This window comes from Pantherophis guttatus, chromosome 5, assembly GCF_059756535.1.
Source record: "Pantherophis guttatus breed Tessera chromosome 5, ASM5975653v1, whole genome shotgun sequence".
Classification (NCBI taxonomy): Eukaryota; Metazoa; Chordata; class Lepidosauria; order Squamata; family Colubridae; genus Pantherophis; species Pantherophis guttatus.
In genome coordinates, this window is record NC_142067.1 from 37,842,441 (window position 1) to 37,870,091 (window position 27,651).

Genomic DNA, 27,651 nt, shown 5'->3' on the forward strand with positions numbered 1-27,651 from the left:
TCAAAAGAAGAAAAATATCTATACACTTTTATCTAACGTAAACAATTTTTGCATTTGCATGTTGGTATTAGCTATCAAGGACAAAACAGAGATCACCACATGTTCTGTTTTCCTCTCCCATCCCAATAGCAGCATTGCAGTAGAGAAAACTGGGGAACTTAAAAAAAAATCACTTATGTTGCTTTCCCCTTCGTTGTTTTTAAAGAATATGACATCCTTTTTAATTTTTACTTTGTCTCTAACTCAATAAGAGATTACATGAGTATAGATGTAAAATTCACTTTTTTCATGAAATATAGAGTACAGAGTATATATTTTAAATGATAGTTGAATTTAAAATAGTTTCTTAAAACTGTACATTCTTCATTTGAGAATAGAATAACAGAGTTGGAAGGGACCCTGGAGGTCTACTAGTCGAACCCCCTGTTTGGCAGGAAACCCTACACCACTTCAGACAAATGGTTATCCAACATCATCTTAAAAACTTGCACTGTTGGAGCATTTACAACTTCTGGAGGCAAGTTGTTCCACTGATTAATTGTTCTGTCAGGAAATTTCTCCTTAGTTCTAAGCTGCTTCTCTCATTTTAATCATGAACATCCTAATGAACATAAGATCTAATCCTGCAACCTTAGCATTGTTTATTTTTGTTAATCTTTGTTTAAACAAACCATGTTTTCAAAGTTTAATGGCACAAACAACTGTTATTATGTTCAAGATTGTGATGCTTCCCATTTCCAATGAAAATAGTGGATTCAGAGAAACAAAATTTCCTCTATTTAGTCTTAGCAGGAAATGATAAATTATCTTTTTGAACTGGCCTACTCTGCATTAGAGGCTGGTAGATATGCTGTTGCCTTATAATGGCTGGATGAACGTTATAATCATTTCTGTGAATTCAATTTAGGTATGGCTTTAAATTTCTTGCATACTCACTTTGATAGTGACGGGCAATTCTCAGGACTGTAAAAGGACACATGTTTGCATTGTGCTTTGGAACCAAATGCCATACATAGTGAAGCCAAGTTTTCAGACCTATGCTGTTCTTATTTCAAGTTCCCAAATGAGACGTGCTTATAAACAGGACATCAGCCGGTGTTGAGGCTGTGGCTTCTCTTAAACAGTGGCTTTTCTTAAATAGTGAAGTTGGTCACAGTTGAGTTTGCGGTGGATGTGCTGGAAGCAGAATTTTTAGAAAAGAACACTGTTAATAATAGCCAGTTGGTATGTCTGTTGGTATGGTGGAACAGGCTGTAAATACCCTGATGTTCTGTACTGTGGGTAAACCTATTTTTTTCCCTTAGGGGGAAGGAAATTGGGTAATTTTCACTCTTGCAATTTGCATCCTGCTCCAATGTCTGTTTATTCCAAATAAGTTCCACTGGCCTGGCAGGTTTTACTGCCAAATAATCAAATAGGTATGTAGCTTTGCAGGGTTTGTGTCTATAAATGGCTACACAATTTGAGAGTCAGTCAGGACTCTGTTTTATGGTTTTTAAGTTATTTACTTGCTACAGGATAATTGAATGACATTATAAGATCCTTTGAGTTATACTTCAGGTGAAACAATAAAAATTGAATTAAGTAATTCAGGATAAGCACTCCATAGTGTTAGATCACTACTGTATGAATTCTGTTTTATACAGTATATAGTATTAGTATATATAGTATTATACAGTGTTAATGTAATATTAATTGCAGAACACTTCCCATGCATTTTCGGAGTTCATTTTTATTACTATCATTTCATCTCATGTAAATAAGACCTGCCACAAATATTGTACTGGAGAACTATTTTCCAACAGGTCGTTTTGTGCTCTGTTGCTGTCCACAGTTGCTAATGGTCAACAGTATTGGTGTCTAGTATATTTTAGAATATACTTGTATCCCAAGAGTAAAGTTGAAAAATAAATTGCCAAAGCATTTAAGAATCTTCTATGAAGAAGCAAAATCATACATTTTTCATGAACTCAAAATAATTTTTTTTCAGATGTTTTTTTCAGATATTTCAGATGTCTGGGCATATGGGAAGATCCTGGAAATGGTGGATCCTTCCCGATTCCTTTGTATCCTCTCCTTTCACTCTCTGTGATTGTCAGTCAGTATTCTCTAACAACTTAATGTTGTTTGATTATTCATGGTGGTGATGCAGAAATTACATATTTCACAAATTACATATTTCACTTTGAAAGTATAAAGTCACCCTGATTTACAGCAGTAGATTGCCAGTATGCATAATTTAATTAGTTTTTTTTTTAACTAGGAAAGAAAAGAGCATTTAAGGAAAGAATTCATTCATTTCCCAACATATGCAAAGCTTGGTGTACTTTCCATTTACCATTTTGTAGTACCACTAGATAAATAAAAAAACCACAGCCAAAAATACAGATAATTGTATTTGTAATTGTGCTTGAGACTTGACCTCAGCTTAATGTAAAACATATAGATGTAGAGGTATAGGCATTAAGCGACAGGAAAGAAATGTGTATTTTTTAGATTTCTAAAATGAATGATCTTACCTAAGAAATTTTAATTATTTGGTATAGACATTTTTTAGCAATTTTGGGATGCTTTAAGAGATCTTCATTTTCAGATCTTATAAACATTTCAATCTACAATGGTCTATGCAGATGCCAAATGTGCTTTTTAAAATGTTTAAGATATTTGTACAAATTATTTGAAAGATATGCGGGAGTATTCGCAATTGCTTCAACTGTTTCCATTGTGTCCCTCTGTGTGTGTGTGTGTGTGTGTTGTGTGTTGGGGAGGCAGGCTTCACTTCAGCAGCAGAGACACATGCACAAACAGAGCCCTGAAAGCCTGCTCCTCCAGATACTTGTAAACAACAAATTGAAACAACAAAAAGTCTTCATTTTGAGGTAAAAAAATAGAGTATAAATCTTAGAAGAGACTTCTCATGATGAAGATACATAGCCAAGAACAGCACCTGAAGTAGGAGCAGCCTAGAAAAAACAATAAGCTCCTTTATTAATTCAAAAATTGGTGCTTCTTAAATGTTCCTGTATTAAAAAGAAATTGTATATTTACTAAAAGTGAACTTTTTACCATTATTCTTTTATGATTCTTTGTGTGATAAACTTCACACATTATCCTTTCTATAACATGCCATTTCTTACTGTTCTTAATTCATATAAATTGGTTGTAAAAATATTTCTTCATCTAAAAGGCACTTCAGTTAAAGTTAACCCTTTGTTGCCCCCAAACTTTGCTTCTAATTGAATAGTTTAAGTGGACAGATTCTTAATACAATGATGGGCTGTATTTTGACACTATGTCCATTTCTATCAATCATTTCTTCTTACATTGCTTTGAAGATTCTGTTGAGGTTGTCAGGAGAAACTAATTTAATTGTACAATTAACATTGTTGTACCTTCAATTTTATAGGAGGTGATGGGAACAGCAATCTTAATTTTCTTGATACAAATATGAGCTCCATCTTCCTGGGCCTCCAACAGAAAAAAATAATATAAATATACTTATTCCTTAAAAAGGATAAAATAGCTATATTTCCAGTTACATGCTGCTATTTTATTTTACTTATATATGTTTGTTATTCCTTTTCTAATTTAAAAAAAAAATCCTAACATACAAAGTTTATTTTTTTAAAAATCCTGATTTCATCCACTTATTATATCTTTTGTCTTTTTTAAAATAATCTACGGTAAAATTTTTGTCCCTTTGATTTTGAGAAAGCATGTTTTAGACATTTTATTTAAAAGTTTGTTTAGTAGTCTGAATTATTTGGAGTTGGCAGAGTTCTAAATCATATAAATAAATAAGGTATATTTCAATAAATTTTAAGGATTTCTTAAAAAGCTGTAATAAATAATACTAATGTAGGGCTACCAAATTGACAAGTAAAATTTTGACAACCACTATATGATACATTTCTTCCTGCTATCATCTAAAAGTCGTGTAGATTTTAATAAACCTCAATAATAGAAATAGTTATCAAGCGCCATAGGTCTACAGTTCACATCTGATGTTACATACAGGATATTATGCAGATAGAATGTATTTTGGATTTTCTTGGATAGATTGGAACAGAATTTGCTTTAGTGAAACAAGATTTACATTGTTGGGGTGGAAATCAAATACAGTGCTTAAATTTGTAGCATGTGGACAAGATAATTTAATGTGCGCATTAAATAATATTTATTTAATATGTAGTAATAATAATAATAATAAGTATATCTATCAGGGAAAATCAATACTTTTTATTGATTTTAGTAGTTTATATTTACATTAATAAAAATATAACTTAAAATCTTTTCCCTTGTACAGAAATAATTTTGTTTTATTCATTAGTACAGTTGGATTCTGATAGTTCAGTTGCTGTAGTATGAACAATTATAGTCCTGAAGCACAACAAAGAAACCTATAAATCTCAAGAAGAATTATAAATCTTTACATGCTTAAATGCTATATTTTCATACAGATCCCAAATAATTCTTAATAATTTTGCCAATATGAAAACTATCATAATGATGTTTTGTAGAATCATAATCTTTCAAAGGCTTTCAGATCAATATACTTATTATGAAGTATAGCACAAGCTTAAGTGCTTTGTATAGAGGACACATTGATAAAAGGCAGATTTTACTTGATTTGTTTTCAACATTAATTTCAGAGCTTCAAAATGTATTTAATTCAATTTGCAACTTACATTTTCAAATAGCATATCTTGTCTTGGTGGCTGGGAGATTAAAAGATTGCTAAAAGCTTAAAGTTATCTCAGAATGAAAATACATGTTTAAAAACTTTGTTTGAAGTTATACTTTTTTCTTAAAAATATACTACGGCAGCAAGTAAAAATATCAGCAGAGGAAGTAGAAGAATATATAATAATGGAGTCATCATTGATTGTTACGCATGCCAAATTAAATTTTTGAAATGTGAAACCTTTTTAAAAAACATAATTTTGTTGCATCACTCACTGGCATTTACTAGTATTTCTTGAACCAACTTTTCGAGGGACTGGATGTAGAAATGCAGCTGGAGTGTGAGAAGCTGGTACATTTCTTTTTTCGATCTTGTGGAAATTAATTGAAGGTACATCTGTTGCTCTGCTTTTTCTGCACTTGGATTAATTTAATTCAAAACCAACCAATCAAGCCTTTTTTAAAACAACAACAGAGGACTATAACTGAACACAGATTAAATTCATTCCTCTTTATTTTTGTCTTCTTTTCAGTTAATCTGCTAGATTCAAAAGCAATTCAAGGAGAGCTGGGCTGGATCTCCTATCCATCACATGGGGTGAGTTCATTAAACTGCAAAATGGGAAACAGTTCTGTGCTATTTAATCTTTTCTTCATTTGTGGAAAACAGCAAAACACAAGTATTATTTAGTATAGCATTATTGTTCTTTATTCTTTTAAAACAGAGTTTATATTTTGGGACTCATGCTTCCAGTCACACATCCCTGAATATGTTCTGTGTTTCATATATTACCAAAACAGGAGCCACATCTCTTTCAGTGGTATTAAAGTGATTATAAATATTTATGCTAAGGATTGCTAAGAATATTTTTTTTTACTTAGTCAGCCTTTTCTAACCTATATTCCTCCAGATTTTTTGGGTGGGGGGAGGGCTTTAACTTCCATGATCCTTATTAGGATTCCTTATTAGGAAATTAGGATTGATTATATTGAAGATTTATTTGATATTGATTATGGTTTGGATTGAATGATTGAAGATAGTTGAGTCTTTCTTGAACATTTTCCATGTTAAAGCATTAGATATAAACAAGGAGAAGATTCTTTCATGTGAATAATAATTCCGTAAAACTGTTGATTTTAAAACAAATTGACCAAAAAACAAAAAAACAAAACCCCAACTACAGTTCCATACCAATGAAGATACTCTCTTATTTTTTTTCCTTGTACTAGAAAATAATTTTAATCATAATATGAAAATATTTGCTAAACCTGAACTGAAATAGAATTTGTAAAACATGTTACCAATTCAAAATAATGTGAACCAAACATTGGCTGTTGCATTTTCATTAGCTGCATGTAAACAGTTATAAGCATGAAGAACAATGAGAAACATGCATTGTAATCACACTCTCACTAGACCCAGTTAAAAAGCTCAGTATAATTTGAAAGCTCCCATTATATTATAATTAGACTATACTACCCATGCCTTGTTTTGATTATCATTTCACAGATACCTCCTCACCAGAAAAACAGAATGATTACAGGCAGGCAAAAGTAGTGGGAGTGGGAGCAACTTCTGATTTCCTGCCGGCTTTCCTATTGAATTTCTTTGAGGGAAGCTGGCAGGGAGCATGAGGAATCTTCCTTCCTTCCTTCCTTCCTTCCTTCCTTCCTTCCTTCCTTCCTTCCTTCCTTCCTTCCTTCCTTCCTTCCTTCCTTCCTTCCTCCCTCCCTCCCTCCCCCCAGGCAGACTGCTTTTCATTGGGGGAAGGAGTAATGGATTGTGGAATGGCTGGGAAACTGTTATGGAACTTTGAAGACTATGATCACATGATTACTTCAGCAGCCCAACAGCACAGCAGCAGCCTGGCAGAACTGGAACAGCCACAAGTTTCCCAATTTTAATTTCTCAGGAGTTATGGGTTCCAGATTTTGGATCATTCTATAAAATAACCTATTTTAATTTAGAATTTAAAATTTAGAATTTTAGAGTATATGTATATACATATACATATGTATGTCTCTTTAGCCAGGTTCTACCTACGTAAACCAAGATATTATGCAGCCCTAGTTCACTGAAATCACAATTCACTAGTTTCTGGGCTTTTTTTTTCTTTTTTCTTTTTCTGGCAGCCAGCAGACCCTTTGCTGCCCATTGGGAGATGGTAGGTAGAACCTGGTTAAAGAGACATACACATAAAACCTACGAAAAAGAAAGAAAAACACATATACATATGTATATACATTCATTCAACTAAGAGATTTATACATTCATTCAACTAAGCCATTTATGTTTATATTTTCCATTTCATACTTTCCAGGAAAAGTTGGGTTTATTACAGTATAAGTAGACAGGATTAGGATCAAGCATATTCTTTGTTTTCCATGTATATAGTTACTGAAGTTTGAAGAAGGTCACTGGTTCTGCTAAAGTTAAAATAGGTGCATATAATAATATCAGCTGAGAAACTGACTATGTTTTGATACTTCTATACTGCTTAAGGGTCCGAGTCTTGGCAGATGTACCTAAGGACAGATGATTGAAATTTTATGAAAATTATTACATGGAGCTGGAGCATATATACTAATGTCTAATTTTTAATGTAAAATTGGAATAGTAAAATTTAATTTAATTCTTTAGCTCATTCTATGATGAAATGGCTTTTCCTCTTATTTCAGCTTTGAGTGCTGAGAATCAAAACTGGAGAGTAGCGGCAAAGTGGCCGCTGAAACATTATGAGTCTAAATTCAAACAACTTCAGCTGTAGCTAAAGCAGAATTGAGCTAAAGCAGCAGACTTGATAATTGGTCTGCTTCTTGACTCTTTAATACAATTTAAAAATGACTGAATAAATTATTTTCTGAAAGATTTAGTGGGCAGAGTTAACTAGTTAAGTGCTCAAAGGTATGTAATTTTTTTAAAAAAAACAATATTTTGGTTTTTCAGTACAAAACTAGACATTGCTTTTTAAGAAATAGTAAATAGTATATAACTATTTACTTTAATGCTCTGATGGTAATTTTATCGGAATTGAATTGCGATACTAATTAGAAAAAGAAAAAAGAAAAAAAGTGGGGGAAGAAAAAAGTTTTGTTTTATAACGGCTAATTCTGGGTTACTTGAACAAAAGGTGATTTGATTTTGAGAACTTCCTGTTTTTTACTTTACAAATATGGGATGCTTTCATTATTATGCTATTTTATTTAAATAATGTTGAATTTATGCCAGGGGTATAAACTCATGGCCCATGGGCCAGATGTGTCACGTGCTGGTTACGCCCACCCATTTTAGCGAAGGGGGAAAAGTTGTGATATGTCACGTGATGCTGTGACGCCGCAAGTTTGACACCCCTGCTTTATGCTATATTGACCAGCATAAAAAATTAACATAGCAAAAAATCTGAAATTATATTGCCTTTCAATACATAGATAAGCATATCTTCTCTTAAGAGAAATGTTCAATATATATCACTGTGTAGTGAAATAAGGATGGAGACCAATCTTGTCTATATGAACCTGAAAATAAATTTTACAGAATGTAATACATTGAATACAGGAAATATAGATTAAGTAAAATAATGGTATATCAGGAAAACATACATAGAATTTCATGGTGTAATTTATTATGACATTTTAAGGCTCAACGATTGAATGTTTCTTGTTTTTCTAGAATTGTATTCTTAAGTAACCAAAAGAAGTTGTGCCAAATAATTGAAAAGAAGAAGTACAATATTTTTATAATCCTTTCTAGTATATATTCTATGTATATAATTAAAACTCCAAGGAACCTACAACTTTCTGAAATATAGCTACAATATGAATCTAAACTTCATAAGAAAAACAGTATAATAATGTTGTCACATCATATTGAAACATTACTAATAGTGCACAGGTAATTTACAAGCTCAAGTTAATAGAGCTGTGCTTGAAGCAGAAATGAGTTTATGGCATGAGATCAGCCAAATTTCAAAACACAACAGTATAATCCCATTATAGGCCAACAGCTCTTGTATGCCAATGTGAGAATTTTTTCCTCTCATCTCTCTTTTCTTTAGATGGCATCCAATGACGATCTTCAGACTCAAAGAACTGATATATGAAGTGTTAATTTATGAAAAGGAAAAATTATAGTTTTTGTTTAGTTGCTTGGGAATATTTCACATGTTTTTCATTATAGTGTTCTGATTGTAAGTTATGGAAAACATTTGGGATGTTTATTTCAGAACAGACTCTCCTTTATATGTACTAATTTGTGCTCTACTTGATAAGTCTGTATTGACAGTGTTTTAATCCTGGATTCAGTAATATTATTCTACAATAATGTGATAGTTTAATTTCTCCCCTTCCCTCTTGGGCGAAAAAGAAGAAAAACAAAGCTATCCTGGACATTTATAACACTTGCACTTGTGATACTGTGATGATTTGGGGGGAAAAAAGGAAGCAAGCAAGAAAGAAAGCAGAGAACTATTAAAAATGGCAAAAATTGCAGTAGAAGCATGTATTTCTACATGATTTCAGAGTCCATAGAAATAATATCCTAAACCACCACCTGCATTTATGCCATTTTCATTCTGTCAATCAATCAAATGTATGAAAGGGTCTGAGAAATGAAAGCCTCTTAGTCTTTGCTGAACATATTATTGATATGCTGATTAAGCATAGCAGAACTGATTATTAACTGCAATTCACATAAATTACAGCACTACAGATGTGGAATGGGGGAAATCCAAGTCTTGTCAGTCAATAAAATGAATCTGAGTACATTTGCAGAAGGGGAAGAAAGAGTCATAACCATATTTTATGTATTCAAGTAAGAAACTCTCCTGTTCAGTTAAGTGTTAAAAGATTGCTGATATCTAAGACTTTCTGCACTTAGACTATATACTAACAGCTTTCAAAACATTTAATATTCATTTTCAGTGAAAGCATTACTGTACTCTATTATATATATATAGTCCATATTACATAAGAGTACAGCCTATATTTTAGGCCTATCACCTATGCATGTGTGTGTTCAGTCAAGGTTGGCTCCTAGCACTGGGGGAGAATGCCTGGCCGAGGGTCACCCATTTGACTTTGAGCCTAAGCAGGCTCAAAGTCCCCCAGTTTTTATCCTGAGGCCTTAACCACTGCACCAATCTGGATCTCATACTTTGGATTATACATATGTAAAGATTGGACACTTTTTTTTTTTCTAAATTCAATTCAAGAACTCCCACACATGAGTTTTGAATTTCCCTTCCCCTATGCTAACAATGTCAGTGTAGAAAAAGCATGTCTAAAATTCTCTGTTGTGTTATTTAATAATTGGGAAAAGTCTTTCAGAATATTTTCAATATAATTAAAATACTTAGAATACAAAAGTATAATAGGTGCAAATGTATAACAGACCAATTTATTTTACATTAAGTTTTATAAAAAGAGGGAAATTTACCTTCAGGAAAAATAGAAGACATCTAATGCAAGAAAAAAATAAAGTGATCTGGTTAGTGTAATGTGTCATCTATGTATGTCCCCCTATTTGATAACATAAATAGGGTTTCAGATCAACCATTTATTTTCTAGAACCATTAATACCAGATTTGGATTTGCTAACTAGAACTGAAAATGGTTTATCTAAATATTTAATTTTTGACAGTAAATGTCATATATTTCTACAAAGCTATAAGGAAGGCATTGCTGTTAAATCAGTATACCTAATGTATTAAATTTGTTTAAAGATTTGGTAATATAACTATTATAAATGTTAAACTTATCTAAATAATATTTCTATATTTATTTATTTAATTTTTTAAAATTGAACTTACACGACCACCCTTTTCACTAAATATGACCTTGGTTGGAGTATAACAATTAAAACAATGTCAAAAACATTAAAACTTTTTAAAAATAAATAAAAACAAGATTGTGGGATAATGTCCATCTAAATACAATGCAACTATCATGCATGCTTCACATGGTATCTCAAGATTGCTTGAAGAGCCAAATTTTCATGTCTTCCAACTGGTTATCAAGGATGGAGTGAACTTCACATCAGGGGGTATGATATTCTAGAAGGCACATGGTCTGGGTCCCATCAGATGTAATTCTTTAGACCTATGACATATCCTGGATATGACATATATATATATTGCTTTTTTGCCTTCGTCTGTACTCTTGTCTACCCAGTTTCAAAATTCAATGTTTTTAAAATTCGACAAGAATCCATATTTTGTGCTAATCATGGTATGGGGTGGGGTGGGGTGGAGTGGGAGGGGATAGAGCCAGTTTGATATAGTGGTTAAAGCATTGGGTTAGAAACCAAGAGACTATGAGTTCTAGCCCCACCTTTGATACAAAGCATCACCTAGGCAGTCACCAGAATTCAGCACTGATTCAAAAGAAATATATTAAATTAACCATTTACAGTTAGTCCCAAAGATGCTTTTTCAAAAGGCAGCTTAACTTTGTTTTTCCTTGAAGACATTTTGCTTCTCATCCAAGAAGCTTCTCAGAACTGAGCTTCTTGGATGACAAGAGAAACATCTTCAAGGGAAAGCAAAGAAAATCCAGTTGCCTTTTGAAAAAACACATTTGGGATAATGATGACCTGGATGACTATGAATCTCCAAGACATTTACAGTTAGAATATTTTCTTTTGTGTATTTATTTGGTAGTTTATAATGCTCATGAGGCTATCACACTAAGTATTGCATAGTTTATTATGCATTATGCAGAATAATCAAAATGCAAAAGCAAACAATTAACTTTGAAGTAAATAACAACTAACACATCATATTTATAGTTATCAGTTCGGCAGTGAAGCAAGTAAGCTTTAATAGCTGTGAAATCATTTATTGAAGATAATACTATATTCATAATACTAGGTACCAACAAAGGATGCACAGTAATAAAATACACTTTTCAGTCAGCCTAAATTATGTAATAAAATCAAATTTACTAAAAAAAAGAAAAAGAAAATGTAGAAAAGAAAATACTGCTAGACAGAAATAATTTGCATTTATATTTAATTCTGGTTCAGAAAATATAATTATTCCATGATAAAATAAATTAATATATTTAAGACTTGGCAACTGAAAAGCAGCATTGATTCTATAAGATATTAACATTAATTATCCTATGAAACCTTGCAAATAAATGTATAATTCTACTATCAATGTAATATAGCTGCTGTTTCAAACAAGTGAATACAGTTTCCTGAAAAACTACTTTTCAATGCCTTTTTGGTTTCCCCAAGCATGAGTTTTAATTCTTAATATTAGCTCATGAGGTAACTGGAAATTGATGAAACTGATAATTAATAACTGCAGTATATTAGACAAATATAATTCCTATTACCTTCTTACATCTTTTTTTCCTCCTCAGAGGACTTTATTAATATGGGTAGTCAGACAAATTAAATCTAATCCAGTTTATATTAATCCTAATCCAAGAAAGCATTTATTTAGATTTTTCTAAAATCTACGTGTTGAATGTACGTTACATTCAACGCAGAGTCTAAGTTATTGAAGAGAATAAAATGGTGAATCAGAAAAGTAAAAAGGTATGGAAATTCTAAATCTAGGATTCAAAGCATGCTGAAGACCTGCAGAGATAGAGAAAGTGCTCTCCATAAATAGTTAACATTTGTATTTAGAGGATGAAATGAATGTCTTCTCTGTAGAGTCCCACACTTCACCCAGCTGAAGAACAGTTTAATTATTTACTACATGCAAAATTAATTCTCCAAGATTTACACACACACACACACCACTTATATACATACATGTATTCTGAGGATATCTATTTGATCCATACAATGAGATTGACGTATTTGTTCTTTATGAGTTTAAATTGATAATAACTAAAATCAGCAAAATAGAAAAAACTCTTTCAATCAAAATTCTTTTTTACTCTACTAATTCTTGCCTGCTTTTTATATTTTCAAATTTTTCCTCTTTACTTTATGGCAACCAGCTCAGTTTTTTTTTTTTTTACAGTTTTGTTGTTTAAAATAATTAAAGCCACCATCAGCTTAAGAAAAGAGTTAAGAGCCTAGCAACTATGCTGCCACTGCACATTTGAGTAGAAGGAGGTTAGTAGTGAAAGACTTTCTTATTTAATTACATATATAATCAATCATTCTGCTGTTTGCAGAATAACTTGTTGCAGATTGGGTATCATTTTTCTGTGGTTTCCAGAAATGTACATTTCAGCTCCCATTCTGAGGCCTAAATAAAGATTTTATTTAGAAGTTATACTGCGTATGTTCCAGCTTCCCATTTTCCCTTTTAACTTCAATGGTTAGAAACAGTATCATTTCCCTTGTGGGCAGGCATTTTATTTCTGTCAGACTCTCAGCATAAATGCAGACCATTTGTGGAAAGTTATCAGAGATGAGATCATGGTGGAGATTCCCTTCCCCCACCTTCAAACTCTCCAAAGAAAAGCCTTCCCGTCATTTCTGAATTTCCCACTGTTCTCTTCTTCAGAATTGATTAGCATAAGATAACCATGGAATAAAATGCTGATGCTCACTTGGAAATAATGGTTGCATTATGTCTCAAATGCAGTGTTTCCCCACTTCATTACATCATATTTATGAGCCTGGAGACCTTGGAGAAAATTGAGTTTTGTAACTCACACAAGCAATAAATACTTTAGCTATACATTGCCACCTAAATCCCTCATAAAAGTTCAACTTCTATGACTTTAATTTTTAAAGTACCATAAATATAATTATCAATATACTTTTCAAATAAATGCTGAGATATTAATATGAAATATGCTTTGTTCTGTAATGAGTATTCTGAACAGAAGCTTTTATTGTACATGTCATAAGGTTTGTAAAAGACTGCCATTCTTTAGAGGAAGGGTCATTGGAATTAGGATTGGAGGGTATATTTACATTTGGTGAAACACTATTGGAGCATGGATAAAAAATTTTCCTTTAAAGTATTCTTTTGGCCCATTTCTCACAAACAAGTTCACTGAGTATTTGTTGAAACTACCAAATTATTTATCTTGTGGAGGAAAGTGTTTTCATTAAGTAGCTTTTTCAAAATAAGAGAAAATAACTTTGACCCATCAAGAGTCCTAAAATGCTTCTACCTTTTAGGTGCTGTGCCTTGTTCAAGGAATGTTGTACATGAGAAACTATATTTGAAAATTATCTGTAAACTACTTACATTTTTCAACCATTTTTTAAACTTTTAAATTTTACACTAGGTGGCTCAAGTGGCTAAGACACTGAGCTAGTCGATCAGAAATGTGGGCAGTTTGGCAGTTCAAATCCCTAATACAGGTCTCCTGCATGAGGAGGGGGTTGGACTAGATGACCTCCAAGGTCCCTTCCAACTCTATAACTGTTAAAAAGAATATTTCTACATAAAATCTGTCATGTAAAGAAAAAAGCAGACAAAGAGAGAAATAACTTCTTAGCAGTAGGAGTTACTGACATAGACATATTCCATAGAATTAAATTAAAATTAAAATTCTTTCTTGGCCAGGAAGCTCATTGCATAATCCTGAAAAATAACTGTATCTGCCATTCAGGAGATTGTGCAGGGTGGCATATTATGCACTTGATTTCAATGCAAGCTGTTGCTACGCAATTGAGAAAACTTGCATGATCTTTATTTATAGGGCAATAGATCTCAGCCAATCTGAACAAAGAAGGCATAGTTTCAGCCATTTTAGGAAGCTATGACTTGCCCAACAAAGAGTAGAGACTGGTATCAAAAGGATTAAAAGAATAACTCAACAGAGGAGGAGGTAGGAATACAAAGGGTCAACTAAAACCAACTTTGTAGTTCAAAGATTCTAATGTAATTATAAAAATTATTAAAAGCTATTGAAAATTACAGAAATACAAAAATATAATTCAGACAAGGGTTTGGATGAATCACTGATGACAAGTTAAACATGAACTGGGCAAGTGAGAGTAAAGATAACAGAATTCATGCTGAATTAGAAGAAGCATTGTATCAAAGAATATGAAGTCCTTATTACTTTCTCTTCTGCCAGTATAGTTCCAGATGCCACATTTCCAGAAACATATTGGTTGGAATAGATTCAGAGGACACAGTTGATACATGGATTGGAAACAGGTTGATTTGAAACTTGATATGTTATTTTATTTATCAAATTTGTACCACCATGGTCACCCCACCCCCACAATCCCAACCATTCTGGGTGACTCACAAGTAAAACAAGAGAAATAAAACGTTGAGTCGGGAAAAAAAGAAAATTGAACAGGTACATAAAAGAATGATACAGGGAAGATGGTCAACAACAATTTTACACTGCCACATAAATTATGCTGGAAATAATGGGCAGAAGTTCAATTATCTAGATTTCATTTAAATATAAAGAAAAACTTCCTGATACTAAAATCTGGACAACATTGAAACATTTACTTACAGAAATGAATGATTTAAGAAAGTGGAGAAGCATTTCTTGAGGGTATTTTGACTGGTTTTCCTGTATGTCACAGAGAGTTGAATTACAACTATTCTCTGAACCTTTCCAATTCTACTGTTAAATGATTTCGTGAACCATACAAGAATGCTACTACATTATAATTTAATATGAAGCATATTTAATACAAAAGGTAAATCATAATTGAATGGTTCTCAATTGTAAATTTAGAAATGGCGTACTTGCAGTACAATTTGAAAGCCAGTTAAGTTGGGGGAAGGGCTGCTAGACTTGGGAACGCCATAAATGCTGGCATAGTGTTTAGTTCTGTATATTTCACGTGACCACATGCTTTTATAGGACAGGAATAATGATTCAGTCTCTTTATATGCAGGCTTATGATCCTAAAGGGTACTGCAATAACATATGAATTGAACCGTAAATCTCAACTACTATTGGCCCAGAAAAATGTTTCACAAATTTTGAGGATGCCATATGGGGCTGGGACATTGAGCAGCTCTGAAAATTGTATCTTAGCTGATGAGATATCACTTCAAGTATTTTCAGTCTTAACACTTTGACTCTCTTATTACTGACCTTTGTGGGAAGTTTGGTTTAAAACTTCCAATTATCAGAATAGCCCAATGTCTTTTATATTTCTTGTAATGAAAATTCAACAATATATTTGCTCACTAGCCTAACCATGAAACGGTTTAAGTATGGATTTGTCACATAGCATCCAGTTCTTAAAGCCAAGTTGATAGAATCCAAATTTTAAGGATCAAACCAGGGGTGAAATTCACTTACCTTCCCTACCGATTCGCAAATGTGTGTGCACTGCAGGTGCAGAGGTTTAAAATCATTGCAAAAAAGCAACGATTTTATGATGTCAGCACAGGTGGGCAGAGCCTCCCACAGCCGCTGCTACCGGTTCTCCTGAGCCGGATAGAACCGGCTAAATTTTACCCTGGATCAAACTGTCTCTAGATGACTTCTGTTTTAATAAGTATGCAATTAGGAACAAATATTTTCTGCTAACTTTAAAACAGCTACGTTAGCAAAACAAGGCAATGGGCTATGCCTTATATAAATGGAAGAATTCATAAAGCAATAGGAAATTTTTGCCAGATAAAAATTACTTGTGAACATTAAGGTGAACATTATATTGATTTGTTGTAAGGAATAAATATTTTATTTTTGCTTTGAGGAAATTGTTAAAACTTTTGGAAATTCTGCTAAGAGCTGGGGTGTGGAAGTGTCTTCCCCCCCTAGTTCAATAAAATAGCTTTGTGGACTATAAGAAGTATAAAATGAATCCCAGCTTAATGCCATTTGTAGAAGATAAGGAAAATTTTGCGGACAATAAAATGGTTAATCTTAATTCTTATCTGCCTTTATCAAATATTACTGTTTTATCATAGCTCTGATTTTGAGGGCAGACTTACCAGAGAAGCAATGCATTATGTCAGTCTCCAATTTAATTACCAAAAGTAGAATTCTACAGAACATTGAAATGTGTCCTTGAAGGGATATAGGCAATTATATATATGTAGGTAAACATTTGTCAGGTTTGTGTGCTCTAAATTAGATTTTTTTTAAAAAGTACAACTCTGGATCAAATACACCTAAACATACCTTATTTAAAATTCTGCAAACTCTAAGTTCTGATTAAGCAAATGTTATTTTCTGGATGTATAAAACTGGCTAATCTGAAATGCAATAGTACAATATTAAACTATATCCTTGGCCTTCTTAAATGGTCAGATGGAATTCAATGCCACTGGCTTTTTTTTTTTTTTTACAGTGAATGCAAAATTTCTGTGTAATTATGTGTGACATGTTTGGAAGTAAATTTTTTAAAACCACATGTACGTGAACTAGTATTGGACATTATTTACAAACATTGGTAAAACATGATTTGGATGTTTGTTTAGTTTGCTTTAGGAGTTGAGTTAAAGACATACCTTTAATTAATGTAAACAAGTTTGAAATGTCCTTATTATGTATTGTGTATAGGAAATTGGTTCATTTGGTCAGTTGTGTCTGGTTTTCATCTATATGACTATTTGTCATTTTCAAAACTGATCACTAGCACAATTTGATTTCCTTGGGAATTCTTTGGTCCATTTTAAACTAAACTTTCACATTGTTCTTTTTATACTCAAGGGCAAGATTAATATCAGCCAATCAGTCACTCAGTAACCTATATTTTTTCCATACTTCTTTGACTTTTTGAAAATTTGCTTGGTCTTTGAAAAGTTGCAGTATTTTTTCAGTTAAATATTCACTTTATATTTCATACTTTTGGTAGCACATTTGTTGAAAAATTAGTATTTGAGCTTATGGAATATGAAATATGGTATATGAAATTTAACATTTAATTTCTAATTATGGAATATTTTGGGGAATTACAAACAGGGTACATCTTTATGTGCCCTACATACACAGAGACTGAAAACATTGTCTATTTTATTCATTTTCATTGCTCTTACACTGATTCTTTTTAAACCTTTTTGATTCTGTGTATAATTTCATTGTAACTTTTTCATAATCCTCATATACACGAGAAGAAAACAGTGACACTTAGAATGAGATATACTTTCCGTTTTTAAAATAGTAGTATTGTTCCACACATGTTTTCTGTAGCATTAGTAGTTTTAGATATTATTCTACTAAAGAGAAAAGAACGGCCACATTTTTAGAATAAACCTTGGTACTGACTCTAAGGGCAATTAGAGGAAAAGGGGAACTGAGTAGGCTAATATAACTTATGGGTCTCCATTTGCTACAATGATACTTTCTGTAGTGGCATATGAATGTGGAAGTACAAAAAAAAAGCTATTCATACAAATACAAAATACAAATGGATAATTGAATGGTTATAGACTAGTTAATATTATTATTAAACTAGTTAATAAGACTATTAAAACTGTTAATAAAGGAAGAATGGGAAAAGTCAAAATAAAAGTAAGCATAGTTAATTATTTGAGGAAGCCATGGTCAGTAAAAGAAATTATTGTTTATTATTTATTTAATTAAATTGATTTATATGGCTGTCTATCTTGCAAATGTGACTCTGGGCAGCTAACATGTTAAACACACACACAAACACAGGATAAAGGTATAGAGCAGGGGTGTCAAACCCACATCGTCATGGTGACGTCATGTGACATATCATGATTTTCCCCCCCTTTGCTAAACTTAACGGGGGCGTGGGCAGCGCGTGACGCATCTAGCCTGTGGGCTGCGAGTTTGACAGCCCTAATAGAGTGAAAATACTAAAATTTCAAAGAAAAGGCAAATAATTATCAGATTCCTTATTTTTGTTAAATTTAAAAGTATTATGGTTTTCCAAAAGCAACAACACAAGGAAAACATGTCTAGATTAAATGATTTAAGAGTAATTGAATACTAATCAAGCATCCCTAAGGTTGAATTATTATTACTGTGTTTCTTGAAATATATTGTTATTGAAATGAACCAGGCCAAAAAATAAAAGCAGATATTAAATTCTTTCTTCAGGGTTCTATAGAATGTTATAAACATGAATTTCATTATTAACCCTTAACATGTTACTTTCTCTGTGGTTTAATTTATAATTTACTTCCAACTATATTGACAAAAATTCAGGGACAACAGCTTTCCTCTTCTGAGTTTTGAAATTCAGTACGAAATTTTGCTGCTGAACATCATTAGTCCACAAGGACTTCTTTTTGGAACATTGATAGGCCTTTTCTTGAATATTGATTGTTGAAGTGAGCAGTGATATCCTAGCTAAGGATTTGTTAACCATCATTGAACTAGTGGGTTGTCACCTAGCACAAGCCACCTATCAAAGTAACAAGATGGAGAGAAAAGAGATGACAAGAGAAATGCTCAGACCAACCGTCAACCTTAGGTTTATAAATCTTTATCTTTGAAGCCTGGAAAAATTGTGGTCAATGCAGGCTGACACTATCAATGACACTATCAAATCCTAGTAAAAGCTAAAATAACTTAAACTTAAATACCAGTCATTTTTATTGATATTATATTGTTTGAGTTTAATGATGCTACCTTGAAGAACAAATTAACTTAATAGCCATTGATTCTTTCCTGCTATGTAAGCACTGTTCAGCCATTTTTTGTTTCATTTTGCTGTTTCTCTCCTTAGATTTATTACTTTTGTTTTTATAAAGAACAGGCATATGTATACAGTGAAGGGTCAATGAAAAGAAAATAGCTGTAAATACTAGAACAATGCAATGGACGATAGGTAGTTTTCTCTTTTTTTGCAATCTATTGCACAAGCAGAGAATACATTTGTAAGAAGTAAACTAGTTTACTTGGGACCAATTTGCACTAGATGTAAATTGATGAGGAGTACATAACAGAGAAGACTGATTACATTGAAGGATTTGTATGTCATTACAAGAACATTGGACTTTGATCAGTAGCTAACTGGCAACCAGTTCAGTGCCTTCATAACAGGTGTGGTATGTTTGCAGTAGGTCTCCCTGTTCAATAATACTAAATGTAGTATTTAGGTCAATGTTCCAAAGTTATTAATAGGTAGGCTTTTGAGCCAGTTTTTTCCTTGGATATATCTTTTTTAATAGAAGCAATAATTTTAATATCGAGACAACACATTTGCTTTAATTTATTATCAATAATGGCTAACAACAATGCTGTCAAATTTGAGTAAAGTGAAGGATGTATTGTTTTGCCACTTCAAGAATGCAGGTAAAGGACAGCTTATCCTTAGGATGACTTTGCCAGAAATAAAACTTTGGTAATATCCAATTAAACATAATTTCTATCCTAATAGATATACAATTTCTTAACATATTTTTACTTTATGATGAAATCAGGGGATCACATTGTGGTTCACAAGTAATTTGGAATATTGATTTCTAAGTTGCTGACAAATTGGACCATCCCATAACATAGTGGCAGATGGTGATATGGCTTGGGTTCTGTCCCCACTACACGTTAATCTGTGTGCAGCTCAACAGGCAGCTAAACCCACCTATCCTCCAATAAAACAGACACTGTGCGTAGATCTGAATGCTTTATTGGGAGAACATGGTATGGTGAAACTGAGGGAAATAGGAATACATATAGTGAGAATCAAATATAAGATAGACAGTATTAAGTGACGGCTGAACATAACAATAAGTACAATCAGTATGAATCTCACCAGCGATGCTTTGTGTGTGGATGCTTTGTTCTTGGATCAGAGGTGGGTTTCAGCAGGTTCTGACCAGTTCTGGACAACCAGTAGCAGAAATTTTGAGTAGTTCGAAGAACCAGTAAATGCCACCTCTGACTGGCCCCGTCCCCTGAGTCCCAGCTGATCAAGTCCCAGCTGATCGAGAGGAAATGGGGATTTTGCAGTAATCTTCCCCTGGAGTGGGGTGGAAATGGAGATTTTACAGTATCCTTCCTCTGCCATGCTCACCAAGCCACGCCCACCAAGCCATGCCACACCCACCAAGGCACGCCCACAAAACCGGTACTAAAAATTTTTGAATCCCACCACTGTCTTGGATGACCATGTGCCACAGATTAAAATGACTGCTTCTGCCTTCTCCAAATGCTAAAGGAAATGGAGTCTGGCTTCCCAGCATGCACTTGGTTTGAGAGTGGGGGCTGATGGGTAAATGGGTGGAGTCAGCTCCAAACAATATACTTGGAGCCTGTTTGTCTCTCCGGCCACTTGATGGTGCTATAGAGCAAAAACAGTATAAAGATATATATATTGTGGCATGACAGCTTGAGATAAGGTTAAGAAGTTGGATATTTTTAGTTTGGAAAAGGGATTATTGAAAGACAAAGTAATTCAGATATCTGAAGAGTTATAACATTTATACTCTGTAATTCAGGAAGATAGGACTGGAACAAAGTAGTTTGGCCATCAAGGAGGTGTTTTGATGAATCATGAGAGGAAAAAAACCTACTTGCTGTTTTTCACTTGTGAACATCCTTTCTTGAACTATTCCAAAGCTTCACAGTATAATTTTTTTGTCTTCAGATGTCTTCCTCTGCTACTGCAAAGGGGCATAGGTCAGCAACTTTGGCTGCAACATCATATAATTTACCTCTTTTACCACACCTTTTAGCTTCCAGTTATTTTTAGATGCAGAGTTCCAGTGTTCTTTTTAAAGAAGTTGAATGAGTCAGGCTCAGAATATTTAATATTCTGCCATTTCTTTTGTTTTTAAAAATTTTTTGGAGTGCCTCTTCTTGACCCAATACCAACGATATGTATGAAAGGATTATATATCCATATTTAGATTATCAAACCTTTTCCCTGAGGACCCCAATAGCTACTTCTTTTTTCTTTTTTGGCCATCTGATTAAAAACCTGGCAGGTTCTTAATTTGGCAAATGAAAGATAGTTAATACTTGGATTTCTTCCTTCTATCTCAGTATCCATTATATTACTATTTAGTTATGATACTCCTTTTTTATCTTTATTTCCCCCTAATTTTCACAAAGGGTGTAATCACTGTTTCTACAGTCACAGTTGGATATACATGTTTGTAAATAAATGAATGAATGGTCAAAAGCATACATGGCAATAAAACAATATAAAACCTAATTAAGCACAGGTTGCAGTTAACACAGCAATTAAACTAAATAACAGCATCCAAAAATCAAAAGAATAAAACCCCAAATCCACAGAAAAAATCATTCACAACTTATTCCAGATGGTGTCCTAAACAAATATTTAACTGAAACACAGACTCTTCACCTGGAGTAAAATGAAATCAATTGACTTTTGCAAAGAAAGAAGATTATACAAAAGACCACACAACTGAATAACATTGAAAATGTCAGAATAATGCATGCTCTAGTGTATCTCTTCCGTTTCTGGTACTGAAAATAGCAAAAGGCTTTCATTATGGCATCTAACATAATATTTCATTATAAGTATGTAGTTTCCCTTTGTCCTTTTTAACATGATTAGGCTGTCTCTTGAAACATATTTAGAATGGCTGAGAGAGAAACTGTTACATAAAACAGGTAGATTGAACACTGAAGACAAAAATAACACTTTCTTCAGCCCTGGTATCAAAGAATAAAATAAGGAATTACTACTGTGAAGGGAAAAGGAAAATTGTGGGATGGTGGAGAATTGTATTCATTAAATAGGCAAGTAACTTTCTTTTGCAGTTGCACTTTTCAAATACTTTCAAGTATTTAGAATTTACACTTCATTTTTAAAAAGATATTATTAAAAGATTTTAAAGACATTACTTACAAAGCAAAAGATGTATATGTGACAGAAGAGAAAAGAAATGAAGGGAAAAGTAGAGTCAAAGAAAAAATGTAGAAAAAAATGAAAGAATAGAAATCATGAAAATAAAAATAATCATGGTTTCTAATCTTGATAATTATACGTACAATTCTAATCAAATATCTTTCTAAGATTATATCATAATTTCTTTCTATAACCTATTTTTAATAATTATCAAAACTATGTTATAAACCCATTTTATATTTTATGCAAAAAGAACATAAGGGGTTTCTAGTCATTAATGAATGTAAATAATGAACTTTTCTAATAAAAAAAGCCAGTCAGCAAATTCTGTCAATTTCACCATCCATTCCTCTGTGGTGAGTAATGCCAAATCTTTCCATCTTTGTAATATAATAATTCTTACATAATAATCATACATTGAAATAATATTCCATGACACTTTTCTAACTGTTATATCCAGTCTAAAAGGAAAAATTTTGGCTTCAATTGAATATTAATCTTTAGAATCATCTGTATGAATCTAATTTTTTTTTTAGCTTTTTTACATGTCCATCAAACATGATAAAATGTCCCTTTGTGTTCACATTTCTAACATGCATTTGAAATACTTTTATACATTCTATATAATTACCATGGCAAAACTGGGTATTGCTATGACAAGTATGAATTATCAAATGCATTTAAAAATAACTATGTTAAGACAAATAACAAAATTAAGAAATATGTGTTAAAATGGGAAAAATTAAAATTGTTACGATTGAGAGAGTTTCTATGATAAAAATGAATATTTTGCCTAGAATGTTTTGTTTTGACAACATAACATACCATTCAAGTACTGGCAAAAAGATATATATAAATTTGTATCAAAAGAGAAAAAAACCCACAAGTTGAATACAAAGTTTATAAGATACAAAAGAAAGAGGAGGATTGGTTTATTAGATTTAAAACTTTTTTTTTTCAGATTAGTGTTTGATTTGGATAAAAACAATGAGTGTTGCTGAGAAACAAAAGAATTTTAGATATTTGTGATACAGTAAAATGAATGTGGATTTAAAAAAAACACTTTATTAGATATAGCACATTGAGAATATTGAATAGATATAAGCCCATGCTGTGCATCAAACATCTCTCTCTTTAAATTTCAGTACAAGAAGCATTTGATAGAAGAGAAACAAGATAAATCATTAACATACCAGGAATTATTGGAGAATTACCAAGGGGAATATAAAATTAAATCAAGAAATCAACTAACAGCAGAGATCAACTAATTGTTAATGTTTTTTCCATTAACAGTGTTCAGGAAGATTTAAAAGGGATTAAAATACAGCAAAGAAAGACAGAATATTAAGTGCAATTGTGTATCAATTTTGAACATGTAATTGCTAAAATATTTAAACTTTTGTTGAAATTTGAAATGGAAAAAGAATAAAGAATGGATGATAAAGTATGTTAAGAATTTTGGTTATAACATTACAAATGTATCAAAGGGTTGCAGTTTAGATTATGCACTTCTTCAGAAACTCCTTCAGCACAATATGTTCACAAAAATACATATCTTAAGAGAATGTACATTTACAAATGACCTATTATTAAAAATTATGCATAAACTAGGAATCAATAAAGAAAATATGCCTATATATATATATGCAGTATGTCAATTAAAATACAAAATAATATGTACATAAGAAAATGTATCTATACTAAAAGATGTACTTTTTTAGTGCAGCAGACTTATTTTTAAATTGCATTGTGAAGCAAAAATTGGATAGAATGCATATACAATAGGAAAAATGAAGAAGTGGCAGAAATTGAAATGGACAGATCTGGTCCAAATCCTGCGCTGATGGAAATCTTAAAATGGGAAGAAATATTTTTATGTGCCACCCTTTTTATAACATGGTGCAAAAACCAAATAAATATTAATCTAAATATAAAGACTACTAAATGCAAAAAGATTCTTAAAGGATTGGTCTCAGTGTTTTAAATAATTTCTTTCGATTCTGTGACTTCTGAAAATTTTCCATGGTAAGAATGAATATTTATTTCTGTGTTTAACATTCTTCAAGATACTAATTGAGAGTTGTTTAGATTAAGTTCATTTATTTTTTTAATTAAATCAGGCATCTATATTGAAACAATACTTGTTACCATTTTTGATTTGTTGAGACTTCGTAGTTGCTGGACTTTTTACAGGTACAGATACATATGGATATAAATGCATGCATTTATAGAAAGGTAATATCAGACACTATCATGTTACATGATTTGGGGGATGTTTTTAATCTCTTACAAGAACAAAAACATTCCCAGTTAAAGATGTGCATTTCTTATTCTGTTTTAATAATCAAGTTTGTAACATCTGCTTAATACTTTTTTTCCTAAATAATTTTGGAATTGAGACACTTGGCTTAATGATATGAGAGCCTGATTTGGCTTCCATGTGTAATATTTCTTTCTATTGAAGTTTATTTAAACCAGATGTTTTGCAATAAATAATTTATAAGTTGTTACTTTACACAACATGAAAAAAATCTCTAGGGTAAAATACTGTCGGTAGCATAAACTTCCATGCTCAGACAATGAAATGGGGGAGGGGGAACCATTAGCAACTAAATGTGTTTTCAGTAGATTTTATTGACTGTGAATATAAATGCCATTCTTAGATAGCTTAGAAATCTTAGGAGACTTAAATTCGCATACAATATTTTTTCTATAATAGCATTCTTTTCAATTGATTTTTTAATGCTATGAAATTGCGTCATAATATAGATTGGAAAATACATGAAATAACCAAAATAAGCAAAACTATTGGTTTGTTATTTTTAATGCAAAAATCATAATAATACTGAATAAAAATAATATAGTATATTAAGTATTTATTTAGCAGTAGATGTTCTACACAAACCATTCTATTGTATATAAATGCTATTGTTGGATTTGCCATACATATGTGGTACAGAAATACATTAAATAAGCAAATACATTGTGAAAAATTTAAATCTTGGTCTAGAGTTAATTGACAAAAATAAAAATTCATAAAAAATAACGAAGAAGTACTTAAAAGGTTTTTAAAGATATAATCTATAATTCAAACACTTTTTAAAAATCATGTAGGTAGTTAACACACAATCTAAGTAATCAGAAAATAGATAAAAGAAATAAGTTTCTTCTTCTCTAGTTAAATTCTAGCCTCATGGAGATAAAGGAGACATTATATTAATATTTAATTCAAGCATCTTAAGTGAAAATAATAAATCATATCAGAATGGAAGCCTGAATCAATATTTAAACAAAGATACTTAAGCAGTTTCAGTTATTTTTCTCTCCACACATGTCTGCTTTCCCATATTTGCATATAATGTAGGGATTAAAACCATCCTCAAATATATAAGAAGATATACACACACAAAGATGAGAATTACTGAATTCTAGCAAGATTGCCATTTATCTACAGTTTCGGTGATTTTGTCAGAGATTCTGTGAAATATCTTTTGAGAAAGCTGAAATCTCTAAAAAATTATTTCTAATTCAAAAATTCATAGAAATCTTATCAGAGTTTGGTGATTTGGGATTATCTAAACTATGAACAGAAATGATGTGATGCTATCAAGTAAAGATTCTGAGTTTTGATATACTCAAAGTCTTAATTACATCAACATGTTTAGAATTGGATAAAAATATATATACTTAGCTTCCTGATGATTACAATATCAACTGATGATTTTCCACACAGGTGCCATTAAATAAAACCTGTAATAGATTGAGTTTCAATATTAATCATACAAAATAACTATCATAGGTTAGAGGCAGAAATTTGTATTATTTATCTCTTTTAGTTTAGGATGTGAATCATTTAGGGATTGGGTTGTCTGAATCTGTATCCAAGGTTGTGGGAATGAATTGTTTCTTATGTTGTCTGGTTGTAAAAACTTCAGTAGCAAAAACATGTAAAACAATAGATTTATTCAAATTTCAGGAGGAAAATTAAACCAGTTTGGAAATAGAGCAAATGAGGCTGGATCATGGCCGGGGGGGCGGTGCTGGGGCGGGGAGGGAAGAAAGGAAAATTTAAAAACATGAATAAAAATGTTTCCCATGCTTCAAATTAAGACTTTCCATATGACACAGAAGATCAAGACCTTGATTGGTTTTGATAAAATGGAAATTTACAATTACTTGCAGCTGTCTTCTCACATAAAATTCAAAACCGACAGAGCCAGTAAATAAACATAATTTTAAAGCAATGCCCAGGATGTTTACTATATCATGGAAGGAAATCGCTGATATTTTTAGTCCCATATGAATTGTTAACTAATGCAGCAACAGCAGCAACAACAAAAATATGTTCTTTAAAATAGGAAAGAATTTTCACAAGCTGTAATAACTTTTCCTATTCTAATGTAGTAAAGAGGTTTCTGAATCTTATATGGTAATAGTTACTGCAATTCTTGTCCTTCTAATTCATTCTAATCTTACTGTGTGTGCCTGGGTAAATGTATATGTCTGTGAATGTAGAGGTGTATGCATTTTGATTTTTAAAAATTTAATCTATTTTAAAAATTTAATTCAGCTGATGAAGTGAGGAGATCTTGTGGCTCAGAAGGTTAATTCAACTGCCTAACATGTCTGCTGTAGAGGGGAATTCTTCCCTTTTTGCAGAGGGTGGCTAGCAATAGGGAGAGAGAGAGAGGATCGAGCCAGAAGACAGGCTGAGATCTCAACTAACAATCAAGGGTGCTGGGATGCTTACCAGAATCCTTTCCCCTCTACAGCAGACAGATAATAATAGAGAACCTGAGAAAGCTAGGCCTGTAACACGTAGCCAAACAGCCAGGATGAGGAAGCAGGAAGAAAAACTGCTGTCCTCCAATCAGGATACAGAGTTACAGGCTAACCAGCATACGTCAGCAGTAGCAAACATAGAAAAGCGACAGCTCCGACCTCGCAACACACCCATAGCTTCTAAACTAAACAAGAGCCTGAAGATGACAGGGTTGTGAGTCTGTTGAAACGTTGCTAGAAAGAAAAACTTTTAAGGTACTGGTTTTAGCTAAGGTTTTAAAGGACCTTGCAGAGTGCTCTGTAAGGATTTTTGGAAGATTTTAAGCTAGGATTTTAACCAGAATTTAAAACATTTTAACTAATTTATTTAACATGACGCGGGAAAACACCCGAGATTTTAATTTTTTTGCATATATACCCCCCAAAAAAACTTAAGAAGACAGATATCATACCTCTACAGGGAGGAAATGTACCATCTCACTAGGATCTTTGAAAAGTTTGAAGTAAGGAGGGCTGTAATATTATGTGATCTAAGTTTCTTA

General features: G+C 32.2%; 1 protein-coding gene across 3 annotated transcripts in view; it reads left to right on the forward strand.

The window, feature by feature from the left end:
* EPHA3 (EPH receptor A3) overlaps nucleotides 1-27,651 on the forward strand; it is a 211,484-nt gene that overhangs the window by 17,123 nt on the left and 166,710 nt on the right. For all 3 annotated transcript variants that reach the window (XM_034413524.3, XM_034413534.3, XM_034413541.3), the window contains exon 2: nucleotides 5,217-5,281. In XM_034413524.3, the coding sequence (XP_034269415.1) occupies nucleotides 5,217-5,281 (65 nt within the window). The remainder of the gene's footprint in view (nucleotides 1-5,216; nucleotides 5,282-27,651) is intronic.